Here is a 22,226-nt window from a genome sequence, read left to right as displayed (position 1 = left end):
TTAATTGGCTCTCCATCAAATTCAAGAACTCGTGTTTGCAGTCTGAATGGTACAAGAAAGCACTTGAGCCTCTGTTTTACAAACTTCTTGGGAATTGGCTTTGGACAACATTACTTTAAATGTATGAATGTGAGGTTCTTAACTTTTGGAGCACTTTTCTGTAAACGCACATGCACCCAGACTCTTCAGCACATAACAGCCCGCTGTAGTCCGGCTGAAAGGATGAGTGTGTTTGAAAACGTGTCTGACGCTGTCTGAAAAATATCAGAATGTAGTCAGTCACTCTGCAGACTGCGGAGACGAGGCGCAGATGGCCCGGAATGCTTGAGATGCTACAGCAAAAGGAAAATTGACTGAACAAAAGGCTTAACTATTTCCAATGTGTGTGTGTGTGTATATATATATATATATATATATATATATATATATATGCACTAGCATGGAATGCTGTGTAAAGTTGTTTTGGAGTGTCTAAACTGTGCTGTGTAAAATGTGGAGTTTTTCCACATTAAAATGTCATATTCAATAATTATTGTTATAGGAAAGATTATATCATGCGGATATAAACCAGATTCAAGGTGTTTCTTTTAAAATATAGTTTCAAATATTGCAATGGGATTTAAGCACCAATTTTGAGCTTTAAACTAAGTAAAACAGAACCTTTTTTAATCATTTGGAATGCTCTGTAAAAACCTTGTATTGAAACCCACAGTTTGTTAAAAAAAATATATTGAAGGAATTGAAGGTTGTCTCCTACAGAGATTTGTTTATTTATTTTTTAATTTTTTTCATCTGAAAGATGGACATTTTGCTCGGTCATTCAAAAGTGCAGTTCTCATAAATCAATTTTGCATCCCAATTTGCATCAATAAAAAAGACTTTCCTTTTCCATTTTGAAAATCTCATTTTAAAAATTCATTTAAGAAATATGTTTGTGTTAATATACATCTCAATTAATTGAAATGAACGATAATCTACATTAAAAAGTTAACAGTTAATTTACTAGTCTGCGTTTAAGGTCATTTCAATTCCTTCAATATATTTTTAACAAAGAGAACCATACCAATACTATATATATATATATATATATATATATATATATATATATAGTAATGGGGTTGACTGGTTAGGTTTTCGTCCTCTCACAAAATATATGATAAAGTGAAAGAGGGGTGCATGTACGTATTTGTTCTTGTCGAGTTAAAAAAAGAAAACATATAATGATTATGCCTATTTTATATTTGCTTAATTGAATATTTATGATGGAGCAGGGTTGATATAAAGTATGTGCTCATGATACATGTAAAGTGAATTATAATTGTGCATGAAATTCTACTGTATATAAAATGACCTTTCTTAAAACTTAAATGGTTAGTCACCCACTTATTTTAAAAAGTTTTAATATTGTATTATTTACACATATGTTAATGAGAAACACAAAAGGTACTGATTTTACAGAATACCCCAAATACCAGCATCAACCTTTTGTAAAAAGCTCAATTCCAAGGCACAAAGTAAAACTTAACGACACCAGCTTTCCGACCTTTAGATTAATCTTGTTCTTGGGAATGTTTCTTTGTCTGGGTGTCTATCTCAAAGCATTTTTTTAAACTACAACAGGATACAGTTCATTTAGTAGGACTAGCGAGAACAAACCTCCCTGTGAGTAACAGAATCTGCTGCACATTTTCAGCCATCGATCTTTGAGATGACATCACTGATACACTCTCTGCTGAAGAACGACTGCAACATCTGCTGTGACGGCCACACAAATGGGAACTGTCCTAATTTATATAGCAAGAAACTGAGGATTGCTTAGCTAGTCTTTTAATACTCACTTTGATAATGAAGCTATTCAAAAGACAACTTTCATGTTATATTTGTTGTCATATTAATAGTTCATCATTTTTTTTTTATTTACTCACACTCGCATCATTCAACTTTTATAACAAAAAAAAAAGACAGAAGACAGAATAGAGTGCAACAGCTGGGTTCTGGAAGAAAACACTTCAATTTCTCCATATAGGTTAGTTGATTTTGAACAATAAATGTAACCTTTAAAGACAGACCTACTATGACACGAGGTTGTTAATCCGTGGTATTTGCTTCTGCTGAAGCCGTCAGCCTGCATTATTTGAATTTTTTTTAAATAATTGGGGAAAATAATTGGGAATTCCTAGTGAAAACTACAAAACTCATGATGCTGTACAGAAAATTGCAATTGTTTGACCCCCTTTCGCCTTCAGAACTGCCTTAATTCTATGTGGCATTGATTCAACAAGGTGCTGAAAGCATTCTTTAGAAATGTTGGCCCATATTGATAGGAAAGCATCTTGCAGTTGATGGAGATTTATGGGATGCACATTCAGGGCACAAAGCTCCCGTTCAACCACATCCCAAAGATGCTCTATTGGGTTGAGATCTGGTGACTGTGGAGGCCATTTTAGCCATTTGAACTCATTTGAACTCATTGTTATGTTCAAGAAACTAATTTGAAATGATTCGAGATGCATTATCCTGCTGGAAGTAGCCATCAAAGGATGGGTACTTGGTGGCCATTAAGGGACGAACATGGTCAGAAACAATGCTCAGGTAGTACCATTTAAACGATGCCCAATTGGCACTAAGGGGCCTAAAGTGTGCCAAGAAAACATCCCCCACAACATTATAGCACCACCACCATCCTGCAGAGTGGTAACAACACATGATGGAGCCATGTTCTCATTCTGTTTACGCCAAATTCTGACTCTACCATCTGAATGTCTCAGCAGAAATCGAGACTCATCAGACGACGCAACATTTTTTTCCAGTCTTCAACTGTCCAATTTTGGTGAGCCTCTTTTTCCTATTTGTAGTGGAGAAGAATTAAAAAAAAAAAAAAAATCCCAATGGGAAAAATTAATGGAAAAAATACTCCCGAAAGGGGGAAGGCACTTTTGCGCTTTATGGCATATGAGTTTAGAATAACATTAAGTTTGGTTAATAGCAACAGCATTTTATTTTGTGGGGTGAATTATCCATGTCAGTGGTAAAACTGCTTCAGTTCCAGTAAGTGAAAGAGAGCCCTCTTATCTAAGTCAACGTGGGAAAGACGTAGTCTGTGTGATTAGCATCACCACTCTACCGCCATCTTTAATTTAGATCTACGACGATGATCAGAGTTTCAGGACTAAAACAGAAGAAAGGAGATGAGTAAGAGTGATGCATCTTTTCATCTTTGTTTTCAAAGATCCGAGACTAGAACATCTCAGAGGCGAATCCACAACCCCATCGCTCTCCTACATCCATCAGCCTGATCGAATCTTTCAGACTCGAAACAAAATCAAGAGAAGTGAAACAAAGATGGTTATAATGGGGGCCTGTTTCTCGTCACGATATCACCCCCTCAAGATCTCCTAAACAACCACATTACAGAGAAACAGTCCAAGGAGTGCAAGAGAGCCGAATCGTAAATATTCCAGAGCACAATTCTGTTTAGATTCGATATGCGCTTTAACAAGAAGATAAGGTGTAAGGTCTGATTTCAGTGGGTCTGCTGTGACCTCCTGCTGCTGTACCCATCATTTCACCAACCAGCTTGACACCAAACAAGATAAGAGAGAGCCAGAGCCAGAGACATAACACACAGAGACTCATGTGGGCTACATCCACTGAAAACCTGCAAACACTCAGGAACGTGTAATAAGAGATGGTCTTCATCACTGTCAAATTAAGCAATGCATAGTTGTCTTCTCAGCTGAAACTGTCCATGAAAGAGCAGGCATTTCCCTCTTAATGCCATCAGTGTTGAGGAAGCAACTTTTGAAACTGCAGCTTGCCAAACTGCAAATAATTTGAAGTACTTAAATTTGCAGTCAAGCTTCTCCTATATAACTAACAAAAGGCAACTCACTACACTGAATCTGCTTATTATCTACCTGCATATAGTGACGGAATATTCACTGAATAAATCAGAAATTGTTGCTGATTTGCTGCTAATTTTTTATGATACAATTTGGACTTGAATACGACTAAAAAAATTAAATGTTATTACATGAAGCTCAATTTTAATTTACCTGAAAAAAAAAAAATGCTGCAGTGTTGGTTGTCTAAAAATGTAAGGTATAAATGCTTGAAATGACATGTGATGACTAATTTTATTCATGCAATGTTTACCTTGAACATACCAATGAGAATGATATATTTGAACTACTAAAATGATCAGTACCAAACTGCAACTTTGAGAAACTTAGGTTCCAATTTATTTTGATATTCCACTTTAGACATTATACCAACTATTAGCAACTACCGTACATGTCAACTAACTCTCATTAGAGTATTAATAGACTGTAGTAGAGTGTTACTGTTAGATTAAGGTTAGGTGTTAGGGTTCGGGTTAGTAGAATAAGTTTACTTGTAGTCAACAAGTTACTTATAGTCAGCAGAATATCTGTGGGGTGACCAACAAAATGAAGTCTTAGATATTAAGCAGACAGTCAACTAATCCTCTAAAGACAGTTAGTTGACATGTACCTGCAAAGTTACTTATAGTTAGTAGAATGTCTAACTTATACTTCAATAAGACCTTCTGTAAACTATGGAAGCTTGCCTCTGAGAATAAACATTTTAAAAGATAGTTGTGACTTTTAATTACAGAATTGCAAGTTTACATTTCGCAATATATAAACTTCCAATTACAAGTTATAAGAGCCCATTCTCAGCCCAAGACGTCATCTAACTGATGCTTTTTACCATACGTCAACATCCGACGTTTTAGTGTACCCTTTAACGTCAGTTAGATGATGCTATCTAATCCTAACCCTACCCCAGACCTAAACCTACCCGCGTCATATAACTGACGCTAAAGGTAAAACGTCAGTTAGATGACGCCCAAGGATAGCGTCATCTAACTCACGTTAAAGGGTACCCTAAAACTTCGGATGTTGACGTATGGTCAAAACCGTCAGTTAGTTGACGTCTTGGGATGAGAATGTGTTGGTTATAAAGTCAGAATTGCAAGATATAAACTGTCAATTCTAACTTTATAACTCATAATTGCAACTTTATATCGCACAATTGTATAACTCAATTGTGACTTTATATTACGCAATTATGACTTTTTTATCAATTGCAAGTTTATATCTTACAATTTTGAAAAAAAAGTAATAATTGCCAGATGTGAACTTACAATTGCGAGGAAAAAAGTCATAATTGTGAGATAAAAACTTTTTTTATTTTTTTTTATTGTGTGGCAGAAACAAGCTTCCAAACAACCACCTTGTTTTTCTTTAAATGCCATTTGCAGTATTTTTACCACAAAAACAAAAGCATCCCCAAACTGCAACATTTGTAGGACGTTTTAGTTTAGGCTTAAAATAACGTATGATAGAAAACATTACCACAGAGTTTTAACAGCTTTAAAAAAAAACAAAAGCCCAGAACTATTATAGAAAAACAGCTATCACTATCACACGACTCAAAAAATGTTGTTAAGTTTTTACTGCTGCCTATTTTAGTTAGGTGTTCCCCAACTGAATGCCACCCGAAGAATTTTAGTCTGTTTAAAAAAAGGCCTTCCTTATGTTAATCTGCTTTATGCAGGTGATCAGGGTAAAATGCAAAACAATGCAAATGAATTGACAACGTGAAAGAGTTTCAGTCACTTTCTCTCTCTGGATTCATCCACACCCAGAAGTCTATTATCCCAAAACCATGCTGCAAGCTCACAAACACTAACAGAGACCAACAACACAATGTTTGGGATCATCCAAACCTTGCGGGAAGAACAGGAAACTGTTTGATTTTTGCATGACAAACACCAATCAGGAGGCAGCTGTGATGAGGCTTAATCCATTAAAACCAGCGTCTCCTCCCGGTTAAATCCTAATGAGGATTTAAAGAGCTCGGCTGCAGGGGGCCGTCGGACAACAGACACACCTTGCTGAGCAGTCTGCCCCCGACCCACTATTCTCCTTTCTTATCATAAAGATCAGGAGGAGGGCTGATGAAAGACGGTGAAGACGAATGCGGGCATATTGACCCCCCGGCCGCTCGGCATTATGGGAAGTCTGATCCCTCAGTCTGATAGAAAACCCCTGGGTAAGAGGAAAAACAAAAAGCAGGAGACAAGAAGAAGAAAGGCACAAAGAGAGCTGTGTAGTCTGAGGTATAAAACCGAAAACAAAGGAATCCGAGATCTGGTTTCAAGATCTTAATAAAGAAGCTTAATACGGGCGAATTCAGATATATTGATATTGACGGAACGTCGATATGAACAAAAAGCCACAGGGCTGAGGCTGAGGGGAATTGGCTTTAGCCGCTCAAAGATAATCAGTTTCGCTAGTTTAAATGTTTCCTTCCAAAAAGTAACTGCACAGATGGGATTTTGAGGCATGTGAAAGGCTTGTCCACACTTGTCTGTCTCTAAAGAGAATGGCGCTTTTTCACAGCAGGATCCACATAATTTAATCAGACCCTTCAGTAAGAAACAAATCTGTGACGAATCTTTCACTGGGTAGAATGAGTCGGTTGCTTATTCCAAATTATATGACAATGTTTTTTTTTTTTTTAGTTAGTATTGTAATCCAATATATTACACATTTAAAGTAATGTAATTTGACAACTTTGGATTACTTTTAGATTACTTTTGACCAAACTCAATTATCACATAATCTTGTACTGCATTGATATAAAATACAAAGAAAAAGAAAATGTATTTTATTCTTTATCAACAACATGAAGTGCATTAAATATTACATTACGTTCATGGCATGATAACCTGTTGACATATAGCGCTGTTATAGTGCTTTGGGCAACCCAAGTCTGAATCCCAGCACCTGCCCCTTTCCCGATCTCGCTTCCTGTCCTCTCTATACTATCCTTTCACAATGAAGGCAAAAAAATTATGTCAGGGTTTCTCTGGGCGATCGTGAGTTTAATGAAAAGCTTGATTAAATAAATAAAAATGAACTACTAAAAAAATCTACATAACTACTAAAAAAGGATATTGAATACATACTTACTAAATATTAAAAAATATATGTTTACCTGCATGTCAAGTGACCATTAACCTACATCAGATTACAGTGAACGTATTATTGGCTTACTTGTATTATTGACCTATGTTATTGATTTAAATCTCAAGGGGTAATTCAAGTAAGTATATTACGTCAAAGGGGTTCAGCCAAAAAAAAAATGCGTAATCCCTATTATGAGACTAACATGTAATCATGTAATCAATAAAAACGCAAGTCTGAGTATTTAACATGTTATAAATTACAATTACTTACTGATTTTGTATTACATATAAACCAGCACTGTATTTGTACCAGCCAACTTAGGCTCGTCTATTTTGATGGTTCAAGAAGGGTTTGGCCACTTCTTAACTGGACATGGTTGGGAACCAGTGAAGACCAGCAAATCCCTTAGGCAGTTTTTTTTTTTTTTTTTTTTTTTTTGAGCAGGGTTAACGTTACCAAAATTGATCTAGATCCCAGATCAAGAAAATAATTAAAAAATAGCTAGTTATTTTATTTTTTATTTCACTTACATTCATCAGAATAGACATACAATCACTATACAAAACACTTTTTTTTTCCAAAAAATTAAAAAATAAAAAATACTTGCTTGACACGAGGAGACAAATGCACAACCTCGTCAATCAAAGAACCTGGAAAGATCAGCTCTAATTCTGTCTGTGAGTGAGTTCAGAGAGACCAACAGCCCAGAGCAATGGAGAAAAGGACACGAGATGAGAGAGAGACACGTGGGTGGGAGAAAGACCGGGAGAGTGAGACAGCAACAGAAACAACTCAACAAACCTTGATATGAGAATTTCCACACAAAAAAAAAACAAAAAAAAAACACGCGACTTATATGTGTGGAGTCACACAAGCACACAAACATTCAGATACATATACAGATACAGATACATATATATAGAACTGCCATTCTAGACGTCCCAGTGACATATTTTTACTGTTAATCAGCAGACATTCAACTGAGGTGTTTAAAGAGTCGAGACAGAAAGCTCATTTCAGTCAGAGAGACAGATGGCTCATTTCTGCCAGAAATACAGACGGCTCGTTTCAGACAGAGAGACAGACAGCTCATTTCAGTCAGAGTTTGAAGGCAAGAGGGACAACAGCTGTCCAAATAAGGGGCCCATTTGAGGTGGAAAATAAGATTTTTAGGTTACACTTAAATGGGGAAGAGTGTTAACCTTTGGGAGATGATTCAAATGTAACAAGGATTTGTAGAATTGTGGTGGGTGACATGAACAAAAATGCATTGTCTAAGTAATTTCATAATATGGTTACTGTGCATGTGTGTACCTATGTTTTTGTTTTTATGTTATTTCGGAAAATTTTGGTATATGTTGGGAATATTTTTAATATGAGATTATCTGAAAATGTTATTTTTTAGAACTTAGAACGGAAATCAACAAATTATTAAAAAAAAACTTTCACAATACTAAAAACTTAAAATAATAGTAGTAGTAATAATAACAATAATAAAAGGATAGTTTTGTAAAATTATACAGAAAAGCATGCAGATAGACAGTTGATGTACATTTCGAACATTATGCGGTGTATATCGTTCAGCTCTCGCTAATGATGAGAATTTTCATCCCAAACATTTTCATATGCTTTGGAGACATGCAAATCACCTACATGCCCTCTATTTATGCATATCGTGTTTCGAATCTGGAAAAAAAATCAATAGGGAAGACCTTTAAATATCTAAAAAGATTGACCAAATCTCCAATTCTGAGTTAAAAACCGCAGTTGAAATGGAGGCATCATAGGTCAAGATTCAATTGGCTTCTACAAAAAAAGGACATCATGAAAGGAAACTATTCACTCGAAGAAAAACTGGGTTATATATTTTCCTAATAGAGGCAGGTGAAAGTTAGCTGTGCGTAAATCAAAAGTTCAATCTTTAATTCTATTTTGTCAAAAGGCTACAGCTGCCAAGAATACTGTTAATACTTAAATGTGTGATTTTCCTGTCTGGAAGTCACACAGAGGCTGTTCTGATATGAATTAAGATGTTAATGAAGTGTTTTTATGAATACAGGCGGGTGGCCACCGGTCGAGGCCATGGTTCCCTGCTATTCCTACTGAATGAGCCCAAGGCAGTAGGACACGGACGGATATTATTCAGTCCTTTCCATAATTAAAAAAAAAAAAAGAACAGCTCATATTACTCACAATCCTTACCGGCAAATTGTCCAGACATTTGAAGCAAAGCTTTCTTTCAGAACTACTTAGCCCCATCGTGAAATAAGCCAGTGACAGTGTGTTCAAAGAAAACTGTAATTGCTGGTAAATAATGATGTTAATTTATCAGGCAATAAACCTGCACCACATTTCTGTACATGAATGAGTCAGTATGAGTCCTGTTGTATTTTATAGTAAGTACTTTACTATGAAATACAGACACAATGCTTGGCCAAAATTTCACTTTCATTTTGAGAACGCAACAGTACTTAATAATCATGTTTTGACGCTTAATTTAAGATTGTCAATGTGAATGAAACAAATATCTATCAGCGGAGAAAAGACAACGGCAAAGATATTTTTACATTATTAATATGTAAGATAGTTGGTCATTCTCAGTGTTTTTAAAGTATCACTATGCTTATTTTATAACATGTAGTTTCAATGTGTTTCCAGGCCTTTAAAATCCATCCCGTAATAAAAAAACTATGACATTTCCTTCAGTTTTAAGGTTTATCATAAAATGACTCACTCTTGTAAAGCAGTAATATCGCTACGATTATCAAATAAGCATTATGAGCTCAGACTAATATAGCATTCAGCATATACAAACCTGATTCATTTCTATAAGAGCACAATGCCACATTTCATGGCATTCAATGGCAGACATACTATCAATAAAACGGCTCCACAATACTTCATCACTGCTTTGCATTTCAGCTTCATAAAATACCAGAAAATGTAGTTTGAGAAGATGCACGGAATACAAATGAGTTACATCCGAACTTATAGACAGCGTTCGGCCCACGAAATGAAATCAGAAAGATGATATCTGAAGTTTCTAGGATATACTCGAGAGAAACAGGGAGCAAACCCTCAAGCAATCAATCTTTCAAAGTTTCTGCACAAGCAGAAACTTCCAGCCATGGCTATGGCAGTAACCCATTTAATTCAATTATAAAAATGCATTAAAAAGATATTACGGCAGGGACAGAGTGTAATGAGGCGTGTTTACTTGAGGATATTGTTTATAATGAGCAGTTGTAGGGTTTAGGCCTATAGTTAGAACAGGACATGAGAGTAAACAGACGGAGATGAGATGAGGGAAAACTCGGAAACACTGTATGGTCTTTCTTTTAATTTAACCAAAAAGAAAACGAAGGCAATCTCTGTGTTAATGCACACAGCTTCCCAAGAACCTCAGGCTATCTGTCTGGAAGGAAACCGTCATTTTTTTTTGTTTTTTTTTTTATCTGAGCTGGTGTCTGCTTCAAACATCCACCTCATAAAAGAACAAAAAACAGCACCATAAACACAAGAACGGCATTAAACCGATGACTAATTCGGATGATAACAGGAAGATGTTGCTTTTACGAAAGATGTGATATTTTGAAGGGGGGAAAAAAGGTCTTACCGTCAGAACTCTGTACAACCGTCAAGACGAACACCAGGCCACAGAGGACCAAAGACTTCCATTCTGAACATCCCATGCTGGCTCTGACTGGACTTGCCGCTTTCCACATGTCTGGGTCGAAATCACTGTAGTCACAACGATCCAGGAAAGTCACTCTGAGAGATAACCATCATTGACCTCCAAGCCTGCAAGAAAACCACAGTGGACTGTCAGTGTTTGGCTGTCGATGAAGAGCCTCCGGCATAAAAACGTCCTCCTTTAAACTGCTCCAGTCTCACTCGACTCAGTTCCTCCACAGATTTTTTTTTTTTTTCCCAGTTGCAAATTCACACAGATTTCCACATAGTTGTAGAAACCATCTATTGGAAGGTGACTGAGACCTGAAAAAGCACCTCCCGCATTACAAACAAGCCATTTACCTCAAAGCCTGTCGTTACCGTTTATCTGACTCTCTTCCCCCAAACCTGTTCCGCTACCATCCTTTTCTGAGAGGAAGCAGGTTCCTCATCCACAAAAGCCCCCAGCGCATATTCTCCAGCTAAAGAGAACTCTGTCACATACAGTATCTCATATTTTGAATGTTTTCCTTCTCTGCATGTTTACACCCTCCACCGGCCTCCCATAAAACACACTCACAGCCTCATGGGAAACATCGTCACTCCAGTAACGAGCCACTTAGGAGCCTATTAAAAACAGTGTGTGCAACCCCCTAGGTTTCTTGAAGATACACTAAATATATCTCTGCACCCTTTAATACATCATTGCATTACATAGCATTTCCTCATGTCTAGTCAAATTAAACAAAAGTTGGATTTTTTTGCTTCTTGGATTGTCATTTACATGGTTATGAGGTGAGAAAACTATTCACTGAATAGTACATTTCGGTATGATCAGACAAAGAATGTCTAAATGCTAATGCATTGTATTAAACATATCAAGGTTGAGGCCTCCTATCATTCGTATTCAAGAGTCAAAAATGTGACTATAAATAGTGTAGTGTGTAATAAATAGCCCCCCCCCCCACCACCACCACCACACACACGCACGTGTATTGTTTTATATGTATCGACCCAAGTATGTTTTGCTAGTTTCAGCGCGACGCAGTTATCATATTCAAATCCTGCGCCACAATGTTGAAATAGCAAATGCATTTATTACGCACCAAAATGGTCTAAAACCGAGGTGTGTTCAGGCGTACTGTTGCTGTTGAAAGACTTTTGTGTGTGTGTGTTATTTAAAAAGAGTGTTAATAATGTGCGCCTATAGGCGGGTCCACAACGCACATACATTTTGTCTAGTAAATGGTCTCCCCCTGCGCTTTAACAGATTCTTTCCTCGCTAGAGAAGAGTTCAGTTTTTCGTGTTCTGACTGGGAGATGAGACTCTGATTGGTTTATTGCATGTTACACCCAAAATACATCATGAGAAAAGGGACCCCTTTTTGACCATGCGTCAACCATTTTTCTCGTCGTTAAACTAGTTTAAGTGGATTTGAACATGACATGAGTACACTTGCACTATAAGTCCCGACAGGAAAAATGGTCGACGCATGGTCTAAAAGGGTTGTCCCTATTCTCTTGATGAGTAATGGGTGTGTTTTGGGCATTATGTGCAATAAACCAATCTTAGTCTCATCTCCCATTCCCTTTAAAAGCCAGTATATACATGCATACTGTAAAAAAAAAAAAATCCTGTAAAAAAAACCCCGGTAAACTACTGGCAGCTGTGGTTGCCAGCATCATACTGTAACTACACGGTGTGTTACTGTTTTTGTGTTAGAGCATATAGCTGTTAAATTAAAGTTTAATACTGTAGCTGACAATACGGTAGCTATTTAGGTGTTCATTTCTAAAACAGTAACACACCATATTTTTACGGTATGATGCTGGCAACCACAGCTAGCCCTATAAGATATATACCATCATCAAATGAAATAATATTTTTAATAGAAAGTGTATAATTAATTTTGATAAGCTGGCAAAACACTTAATAAATTATGTTTGTGTTTGGTTAGCATCAAATATTGTGCTACAACAACAACACGCCTTTCATGGAAAGACTCAAATGGTGGGCGTAGCAGCATTAGCATTAGCATTAGCAAAATAACAGTATGATACTGTGGAGCCCCATTATGTTCTGAAAGTGAGTATGTATTCTCCCTGAAATCATCTGTGCTGGGATTTTCACAGGTAAAAAAAAAACAAAACAAAAACTAGCGAAGCCGTTGTGGTGGCGGCTCACAGAAGTTAGCAGTGAGGAAAATAAATGCATAAAGGATGAGGGTTGATCCCTACATAGTCAAAGGGTGTTCGACTAAATCAACGACAACAGCTCCGTACTTTCATATCTCCGTCTCACGCTGTGAGCGGTTAACATGCTGATCAGTCTCCAGAAGCTGATCCATGGACGAAGGCGGCCCGACTGACTCCCGCGCTCCTCATTAAACGTGTTGAGGTCTCTCCCCTCCACAGGAGGCCTTATCTCCCTAAGCTGCAGAAAAGACTGCCGATCCACACCTGTTAAGTGCTTCAAACAAATACTGCCGTTCCAACGCTGACGCGGCACAGCGGGAAAGCCTGTTGTAGCCATTATGTGTGTTTTGTATTCGCAAATCAAATTAAAAACTCTAATCATGACAAATTAAGACAGCAACTATCCATCTTCAAAGGATCCGGGTTTGGTACCGCCACTTCCTTTGATTATGGAGCAAACCGGGCTGCCGTTTTATGCCGAAAGCTTCACTGAATCGTGTTGCTTACACAGAAACTCGCAAAGCTATACAAGGGCTGTGATCGATGGAGAGGTCTAGACCCAGAAGGCTTTTTCACAGCTGTGTACATCTGCTTCAACAGATCCGCAACACTAAGGGTTCCTCGACTAAACAGTTGCATGATATAAAAAGAGGAACTTTGAAAGAACATTCCACTTCTCCGGGTGCGAAGAGAGCCGTTAAAATCAGAGCTGAAAGGCCAGTTTGAGATGTTAATGCCAAAACAGAGAAACAAAGGGCAGATGTGTAATTATGCGGCCGTCTTTCTCCCAAGCGGGAGTGAGACCCACCGGAGAATAGAGGAGGAGCCATCCTTTCAGAGGGGTGGGTGCAGGAATAATGCACAAGAGGCAAGGCCGAAGGGGGGCGGAGGGGGGTTTACAAACTTTACAATGCGAGATTGACAGCTTGCAAGTCTCGCTTGACCTCTGAATTAACCCCCAAGCTTTCAATGAACTACAAAAAGAGCCATGAGATTGATGGTCAAAGAATATGACAAGTGTATAAAAAATGGGCCCATAAACAGGGACACGCATTCGGACAATAGAACTCAAACACACCAACGTCGGGACAAAGCACACAAGCTGACAAGCTAAATATTCATAAAGGGGAGTTCTTGAAACATATCTTTTCCAGTTAGATAAGGTGATTTTTTTTTTATATTATTTTTGGGGTGCGGGGGTTACATTCCATCAGACGGATTATATTTAAGTGTTAACAAGTTGCAATCTTCCATTTCATGATCTAGCTAACTTGTTATGTTGGCATAGATCATGTATTCAGAAATCTAACAGAGTAACAAGGTTGCCAGTTTTACAGTTCAATTTGACAGTGACATTCCAAGGCCATGAAATTACAAGGTGCTATCTAAAATACCATTTAAAGTCATATTTCTACAAATGCGTATACAGTTATCAGTTGTTTATAATAAAAATACATTGTAACAGGGCAACATTAGTTAAGTTATAAAAGAGGAGCCTCCACCTCCTTAAAGTAATCACTTCTTTAATATTAATTGTATAAAATAGAACAGTATTAATGTAACGGAGTTATTTGTTATATATATATTTAATAGTGTAACCTGTAACCTGGAGTAAGTACTATTTTTTTTTCTAATAATAAATAAAGAAAACAATTGAAAGATAACACTTAATTTTACCTTGTGTCTTACTAATAACAGTAAATTATATGCAACTAACCCTAAACCTATTCCTAATTAATATTACTCTGTAGATATATAATTTCACTGCAAGGAAACCTTAAAATAAAGTGTAATCAAATATTGGAATTGCAAGTAACTTATTGTTGTTATTAATATTATTTTATGAGGGTTACAAATGTTTTACAGAATGGCCCGTAATAGCAACACATACCCTTTCATGAACATTTGCCAGTGAAGAGTTTGTTTTCGATGTTTGCATATTTGTGCTAGAATATCAGGTCAGTGATCAGATGACAGTGTCCCATTGAGCCAGAAACGTTAGAGGAAATCAATCAGCGGTCCAGGGGTGGGCCAGTTAATGCACAGCAACACATGAGTCATTCTGAACACATCCCATTTGACTCCACTGTCACACATTCACCTTTGCCATCTGGACGCTGCAGCTTGTGTACATCTCAAAACCAGAGGACAAACATCATAATATCAGGGGTGACGGATGTATTAAGGTCAGACGGACGACAATGTCAAACACTAAATGAGCAAATGACAAAAAAAACTCAAAATGCTTTTGTGCAAGCAATGAATGAGGAAACATATGTCATGAAATGAATGTAGAATACAGGAAAAGCAAATCAAATAAATGTGGCTTTCTTTCTTGTGTGTGCGGGACAGAAACGGGATTTTTTGCATTCTTCAAAGTTTCAGTCTTCGTTCATTGCAATTGCAAGCAGTGCAATTTCTAAATTTCTCTGTTTTTGCAACACAGAAGAAAGAAAGAGGTAGTTTGGAAAATTAAGGTGATAAAAAAATGAGAGATGTTTCAGTTTTAGGTAAACTAACCCGTTATTAGCTCTTAAACGTCTTTCATGAATACAAATGGAACACTTTACTAAAATACAGTGTATCCTGCAGCACTTTTCAACACTTTGTCACCATTAAATCTGCATTGACACAGCAAAAGAAATTATGTTTTATCTTTTTGTTAGTTTGCTGCCAAAATTAAACGTAATCAGAGAGAAAGCCTGGGCAATGTGAAGTATTACAAGACAATCAATAGACGATATAGCTTTCTGTTGTGTTTTGCGCTGATTGTGCACAACAACAAACATGGAGTGTTATAGATAGTCTGATATGTGAATTATGAACTTAAGGGCTTTGTTTCTCCAAAGCATTGTGAGTTAAGTTGACCGTGAGCAACAGTAAAACAGTCAAAAACAACTCACGAATCATGAACCAGCTCCATTGAAGTGACTGAAGGGCTTGTTCATGTAATCATGTATATGGTCCGGAATCGGATCAGAATTGAATCATGAAAGAAAACAAAATGGTTCATTATTTTGCGGTTCCTATTCCTGCGTTGATTCCTTACAACCAGAGCCAAGAACGGCAAATGTATCATCTTAACTAGCCATTTAGCTCTGTGTTTAAGACTTGGAAAAGATACATGAAACCCTGTGTGACAAAACTGTCTTATGACCATGTCAAATCTGAATAACTACTTTAATGAAAGCATGCAGACATGGTAAAAAGGCGTATATAACGCTTTGAGTGGTGGTGAAATATGGTAATCAATCTTCGTGAATGAAATCTCACTCTTTTTAACTTCTTTTCATCCTTGTCTGAAAGAAGATGCTTGTGATCCATTAATCAGAGTAATCAAGGCCTCTATGATGCTGCCACACAAGCAAGAGACGAGAACTCGACTCAGAAACAGTGAAGAACCAAATTCCTCAGTACAAGCTGGAGCTTCTGGAGAAGTTTCTGGAAATAGATTGAACAGCCCCTTTTCAGAAGAGAATACCGAACACCACGTTCATACTCTGCAGGAAGGGGGTAGTTTACTCATCTAGTCATTATTCTGATACGCACAATTCTAATTCCAACAGTAAATGACATGCAGACTGGCGTAATAACGTGCAGAACGCATCCGGAATCCTATTAAAACGGCACGGTGTCTCTCTAAGACGATTATAACAGGACTCGACTGTTATGAGTAAGTAAGTTTTAATATGGCCTTCACATATTGTTAACAGTAATTTTGATGTTTTAGTGGACAAGGAGTGGATTATCTGAAAATGAAATTTAAAAATGTCATTTCCATTAACTGATAGCGCCAAATTCCTCCTTTCAGGTTGCCGACGATAAGGAGGATTCAGTCCCGTCGTGTTTTCCTGAGAAGCCTCCGTTTTAACGGTAATAGAGTGACATTAATATGGGGAGACGTCTGAGAAGGTCAAAAAAATTCTGAGGACCACCATTATACAGGTATCTTACACGGATTGCACCTGCCAATCAGAAGAAAGAAGTCCTTGACACTCCATGTTTCCCCTTCAGCAACGGGGATACGGGAGGGAAACAGACTTTCTTTGGCAGCAAAATGCAGAGAGCACTTCACACGAAAACGGTACACTTTGGAGTTCCATGCCTTTTTAAAAGCATTATCGGCACAAATGGTTGTTTGTTTATTTATTTATTCATTAAAACTATTAGATATATTGGGCAATCTACATGTCTGACATACATAATTTGATCTCAATTTAAATGTAATCCCAATTCCGATTTTGCATTTAATGTCACATTACTAAAAATTGTGACATCAATGAAATAAACACATATGAGGCAATTTCTAAACATGTAAATAATCTAATGCATTACAATTTACACAATTTGTAATGCCGACTAGTTGAGCTACACCATTCAACCATGTTAAATACATGTTTTAAATATTGAAAACGAGGATGTTTTCTTTTTTATTCAATATAAATATAAAAAGATCAATACTATAAACCAAAATTTGTTCATGATTAGTAAGCTCCTACTAAGTTAGGCTAAATTTCAACCTTGTTTTTGGCTGTATATGACCGCAAAAAAATGGCTAATTTGTTTAATTTATTATATATGTAATATTTTGTTTAGTTTAATATTTAGTACTCTTTTTACTGACTATTTGCTGAAAGGAAGAAAAAAAATAATTTTGAAGGCCTTATTTAGTATATTTTTCATGGAAAGTGACAGCACTGTGGAAACAAGGAAAGCAAACGGAAACACGTTATGTGTTCATGCTACAAAGAGAGAGCCACCGAATGTAAGAGGTCATAAAACATCACGAGAGACAAGACGGAGAAAAAAACAAGACGGTTTCTGCTATTCTCAAAGGCTCATCATCTCAGTTTCAACAAAATGCATACATTTTTAATCCCAGCAAAAGCAATGAAAGCACTGGTGCTGTCAAAAAGGGTGCAAAAGCACAGGTGGGAATGTGTGCATCTCTCTCTCTCTCTCTCTCTCTCTCTCTCTCTCTCTCTCTCTCTCTCTCTCTCTCTGTGTACAGTATGTGTTTGTGTATACAGAGGGACAGTCACAAAGATGTTCTATCATCCAGCATGATTTGTTCAGATACATTCATACTGACCTCACCTAAGAACGCTCCAAATAATAATAAATAAATGAACTACCTTTTTAATTTTTAAGTATTTAAATCACTGGATTATTAAAAAGAAATGTTTACTGTAAATGCGATATAAAATTATTCTTTTAAATTAATTCTTTTTTTTTTTTTTTTTTTTTTTTGTACGAGGTGGAGCCAAAATTAAAATTTGTATCATGTTTAAAAAAAATACAAAGAAAAAAATTATTATTATTATTTTTTTTTTAGGATAATGTTTGCCGATGGGGTGCTCAATAAAATCAGGAACACGTATTAAAAAAGTTTATCAAATTTGATTTGATGTCAACTTTGATAAATATTCTCACTCATTTGTGTTTTTTTATGTGTCTTTTCTTCATTGCAATTTGATTATTGATTATTTAATGCAGACACACACACACACACACGCACACAATCCAACTCGCCTGTCTCTCTCAGACAACAGCAGTTGTGTGAGCGTAACGCCTCCTCTGTCCCTCTATTAAGCACTAGATCATCAATTATTCAGCTCCATCGTGAGCCATTATTCAACAGGATGATTAATTTTTAAGATGGCAGAAGTGAACACAAAACATAAAGTGAGGGGCATTAAAAGAACGTCTTGAATGGGTGACATTAAAAGCGGGGTGGTGCAGAAATCTACTGATGATTGATTTGGGCAGGTTGATTGATTGATTTCTTATGAGAGGAAATTATTTGTAGAGGATTTGAGCTCTGATAGTTCACACGCTAACAGAGATGATTCAGGATTCCTCCACAAACCACAAACTCTTTTAATTAATGACCACTTACTTTAATTAAAGTTAACAAGCTAAAACTGGAGATGGGTTTTCTTGGACATATAAATTCATAGCAAAAGCCTCACTTAAAAACACTTGTGTGTGTGACTTCCAGATAAAAACAAGCATACTGGTGTGAGGGTGAGAACAAGCTCGACAGTAAATCGTTTAAAAATCGGCAGACAGATAAGGAGGGCGGAGTTTGTTCCCGGAGAGAAATCAAGTGTCAGGTCTAAATCTCTCCTGACAACGCAACCACCAGTTAAAGCCTCATGCTAAACCTGATGCTACGATATTGACCTTTTTCAAAGGCGCCTCAAACCGTCAAGGCCATTCACTTTTGATTTCAAATTTGCACCTGTTTTTGCCCGTGAAAAATTAATGCCATTAATGCTGCTTTTTGCTTGTGAAAAAAAAAAAAAAAAAACGAATGCTAATTTTTTACTGTTGCAGAGCCTTCCGTCCGCCGATTTGTGTCTCTTGTGTCGAGTTTCTGTGTGTATTTGGTGGAAGAGTGAGAAAGCAAAACCGTTTAGGAAAGAAGTGACTTTCATTTTTCGTCCCCCGCCTCCCACAAGCACAGTGGAACAGTCGGATGCTTGGCAAAGAGTCACATTTCTGTGATTAAACAGGACAAACTCACGTTTTGCATTCATAATCACCATCTTATTAAGGTATCTCATTTTATCACAAGCTGTGTCTGAAACCGCTCACTCGTTCACTCATTCACTAATCCCTATATAGTGTATGGCATTTGAGTTCACTATATCTGCAAGGAGTGAACGAGATGAAGTGAGTGAATTCGGACGCTGACGTTTACACTGTGCGTCGGAGAGTTGGAGCTGTCGCAGAAAAGGCTTCGTCACGCATACTGATAAAACTCCTTTTATCTTACATTACCTACTTTATAAAATAATATTAACAACAATAACAATCATAATAACTTTATTTTGTAATTATACCTCCGTGCCAGCTTTGTAGTTTCATCGACTGAAATTGTACATTAACTCTCACGTTCACAGATGACGTGTCGTCGAGCGCCCTCCGATCGAATGTACACTCGAATTCAGAGAGGATTGTGGGTAAAAGTAGTGAATGAATGTAGGGAATGATGTCGTTCACTCAGAATTCGGACACCACTACAAAATGGCCGACACCCGATATAGTGCACTATATAGTGGATAGGGAGCGATTTCAGACACAGCTACAGTTTGGATCATAATGAGCGCTATATTACTTCAATCTTCCTCTCAAACCTCTAAAATATTTATGTATATTTATATATTTTTTTTTCTAGTGGAAAGATGAAGATATTTGACTTGCGAATATAATTGCCTAGCCCATATGTTAAAAATTATAAACTTTTTTTCATAATTTTTGGTTTATGGTTTCAAAACTTCAGTAATTGATAATTATGAAAGCAAAACTATGTCATTTTAAATGTAGTGAATGGGGGAAATTCTGTGGATGGAAGGAGCCTCAAACCTAGTCTCTATGGCTCTGGTTTATTTGTGTGGTGATTCTTTGGTGATATCTCATTCTGAGCTGTTAGGCTGGAGGCTCAGGAGAAGAAAGCCATGAGAGATTGTGTCTGGATCGTTAGCCTCATTTACATGTGTTAACTAACACTGTGAGCAGAGGAGCTGAGGCGCAGATGTCCCTACACTAGATTGAGACTGAACTCATTTGACCCTCTACACTTTTTAAACTTTTAAAGGAAGTTGAAGGGCTAATCGTCAGTTCTGGATATTTCAGTCGAAACATTGAAAAGGCCAATTTACATGACAAGTGTTATGTGTGTGTGTGTGTGTGTGTGCATGCGTGTGTTATGTGGAGCCCGATCTCATGAAAGTACGTATCTGTAGCACGGATGTCATTTCTCGTGCCATTTATACGTTTTTATACATTTATAATTTTTTTTGCGTGAATATGGTACACGTTTTTCGCGTGCATATGATACGCACTTTATGGCGTATAATACGCACTAACTCCCCACTCCCCTCCCCCCTAAACCTACCCAAGGGGTTTTCAGTGCGTAGCATATGCACGCAAAAACCATTTTTGGCGTAAAAATGCCACAAGAAATGGCATTTGTGGTATAGATAGGCACTTTCATGAGACTGTGTTGGTTATGTGTTTAATATATATATATATATATATATATATATATATATATATATATACACAGAGACATTTATATAACTTAATATACAGTATAAATATAGTTATAACATATGTAAACACAAACTTCTATGTTACATGCAATATATCGTATGGCACGCTATTAATCGATTTGACAGCATTAATTAATAATCAATATTTATAGTAATTATTATTTCACATCTAAATAATAATAATAATAATAATAATAATTACCATGGTGAATTTAGAATATTTCACAGATTAGTACCTAGTTGCTAATGTTACAAAGGGTATATTCACACCAGGAAAGTCCGATAGTTCACTTGCTTTGGTCCGGACCAAATAAATTATTATTATTTTTTTTTTTTTGGTACGGTTCGCTTTCACATTGCTCTTTTTGCAAGTGAACCAAAATTTGTAAACCAAACCACACGTGTGCTAAGGTCGTCCATTCATTGGACAAGTATTCTCAAGGGAAAAGGAAGTGCAAAAAAAGCTCAGCATGGAGATATTTCCATATATTTCATACTGCAATATTTGTTCTTTTACTAATTTTGTGTTAATTCTGTACAAACGCAATATGAAGAAACTAATGAGTATCATATGATACAATGTCATCTATACGAAGCTGTAATTCGGATTTTGAGAAGACAACGAGTGTAACGTTTGAGTGGCTCTATAAACGCGGGGAAATACGACAACTCTCGTCTCTCGTGCATCTTTTCATTCGACCGCCTTCTGTTTTTTTTTTTTTATCTCTGGGCATCTCAACTTTGCGTTACAAGTGGCACTGCACAGAAGACGGAGAAGGTATAACGTTTTCATTCATAGCTATGTTCACTCATTCAAATAATGAGATTCTTATTGTGTACTAACAAGTGCTGTCAATGTTAACGCTTGCGATTAAGTTTGTCCAGTTTAACGTAAATTAACGCATCATCATCCTTGTATTGTAACTATCCTTACATTAATAATAATAATAATTCATTACATTTATATAGAATTTTTCTCGGCACTCGCTTTAAGGGGGAAACTCGTCAACCACCACCAAAAGGTGGTGAACTGCAAATGCTTTATGAACTGCAAATTATATATTTTTTGCATCTTTGCGCGATTAGACATTCACACACGACGCGCAGAAAGACGTGCAGAAAGACGCGCAATTCTCTTTCGACGCCCTGCCTTCTTGCAATTGGGTCGGTTCATGTTCACACCGTAAACGAACCGTACCAGAGTTCGTTTGGAACCGTACCGAGACCACCTCTTCAGCTGGGTCTCGGTTCGGTTGTTTGGTCCGCACCCGAGTTCGATTGCTGTATTCACACCTGCCCA

General features: G+C 36.9%; 1 protein-coding gene across 33 annotated transcripts in view; it reads right to left on the bottom strand.

The window, feature by feature from the left end:
• The window catches only part of adgrl2a (adhesion G protein-coupled receptor L2a), a 113,832-nt gene that overhangs the window by 78,102 nt on the left and 13,504 nt on the right, over positions 1 to 22,226 (bottom strand). For all 33 annotated transcript variants that reach the window (XR_016148647.1, XR_005618633.2, XR_005618634.2 and 30 more), the window contains exon 2: positions 10,615 to 10,799. Coding sequence is in view for 29 of the 33 variants with exons in the window: in XM_039653566.2 (XP_039509500.2) it covers positions 10,615 to 10,723 (109 nt within the window). In the remaining 4 variants the exon portion in view is untranslated. The remainder of the gene's footprint in view (positions 1 to 10,614; positions 10,800 to 22,226) is intronic.

This window comes from Pimephales promelas, chromosome 21 (genome assembly GCF_988280905.1).
Source record: "Pimephales promelas chromosome 21, fPimPro1.hap1.1, whole genome shotgun sequence".
Taxonomy (NCBI): domain Eukaryota; kingdom Metazoa; phylum Chordata; class Actinopteri; order Cypriniformes; family Leuciscidae; genus Pimephales; species Pimephales promelas.
This window is presented reverse-complemented; position numbering and strand designations above follow the sequence as displayed.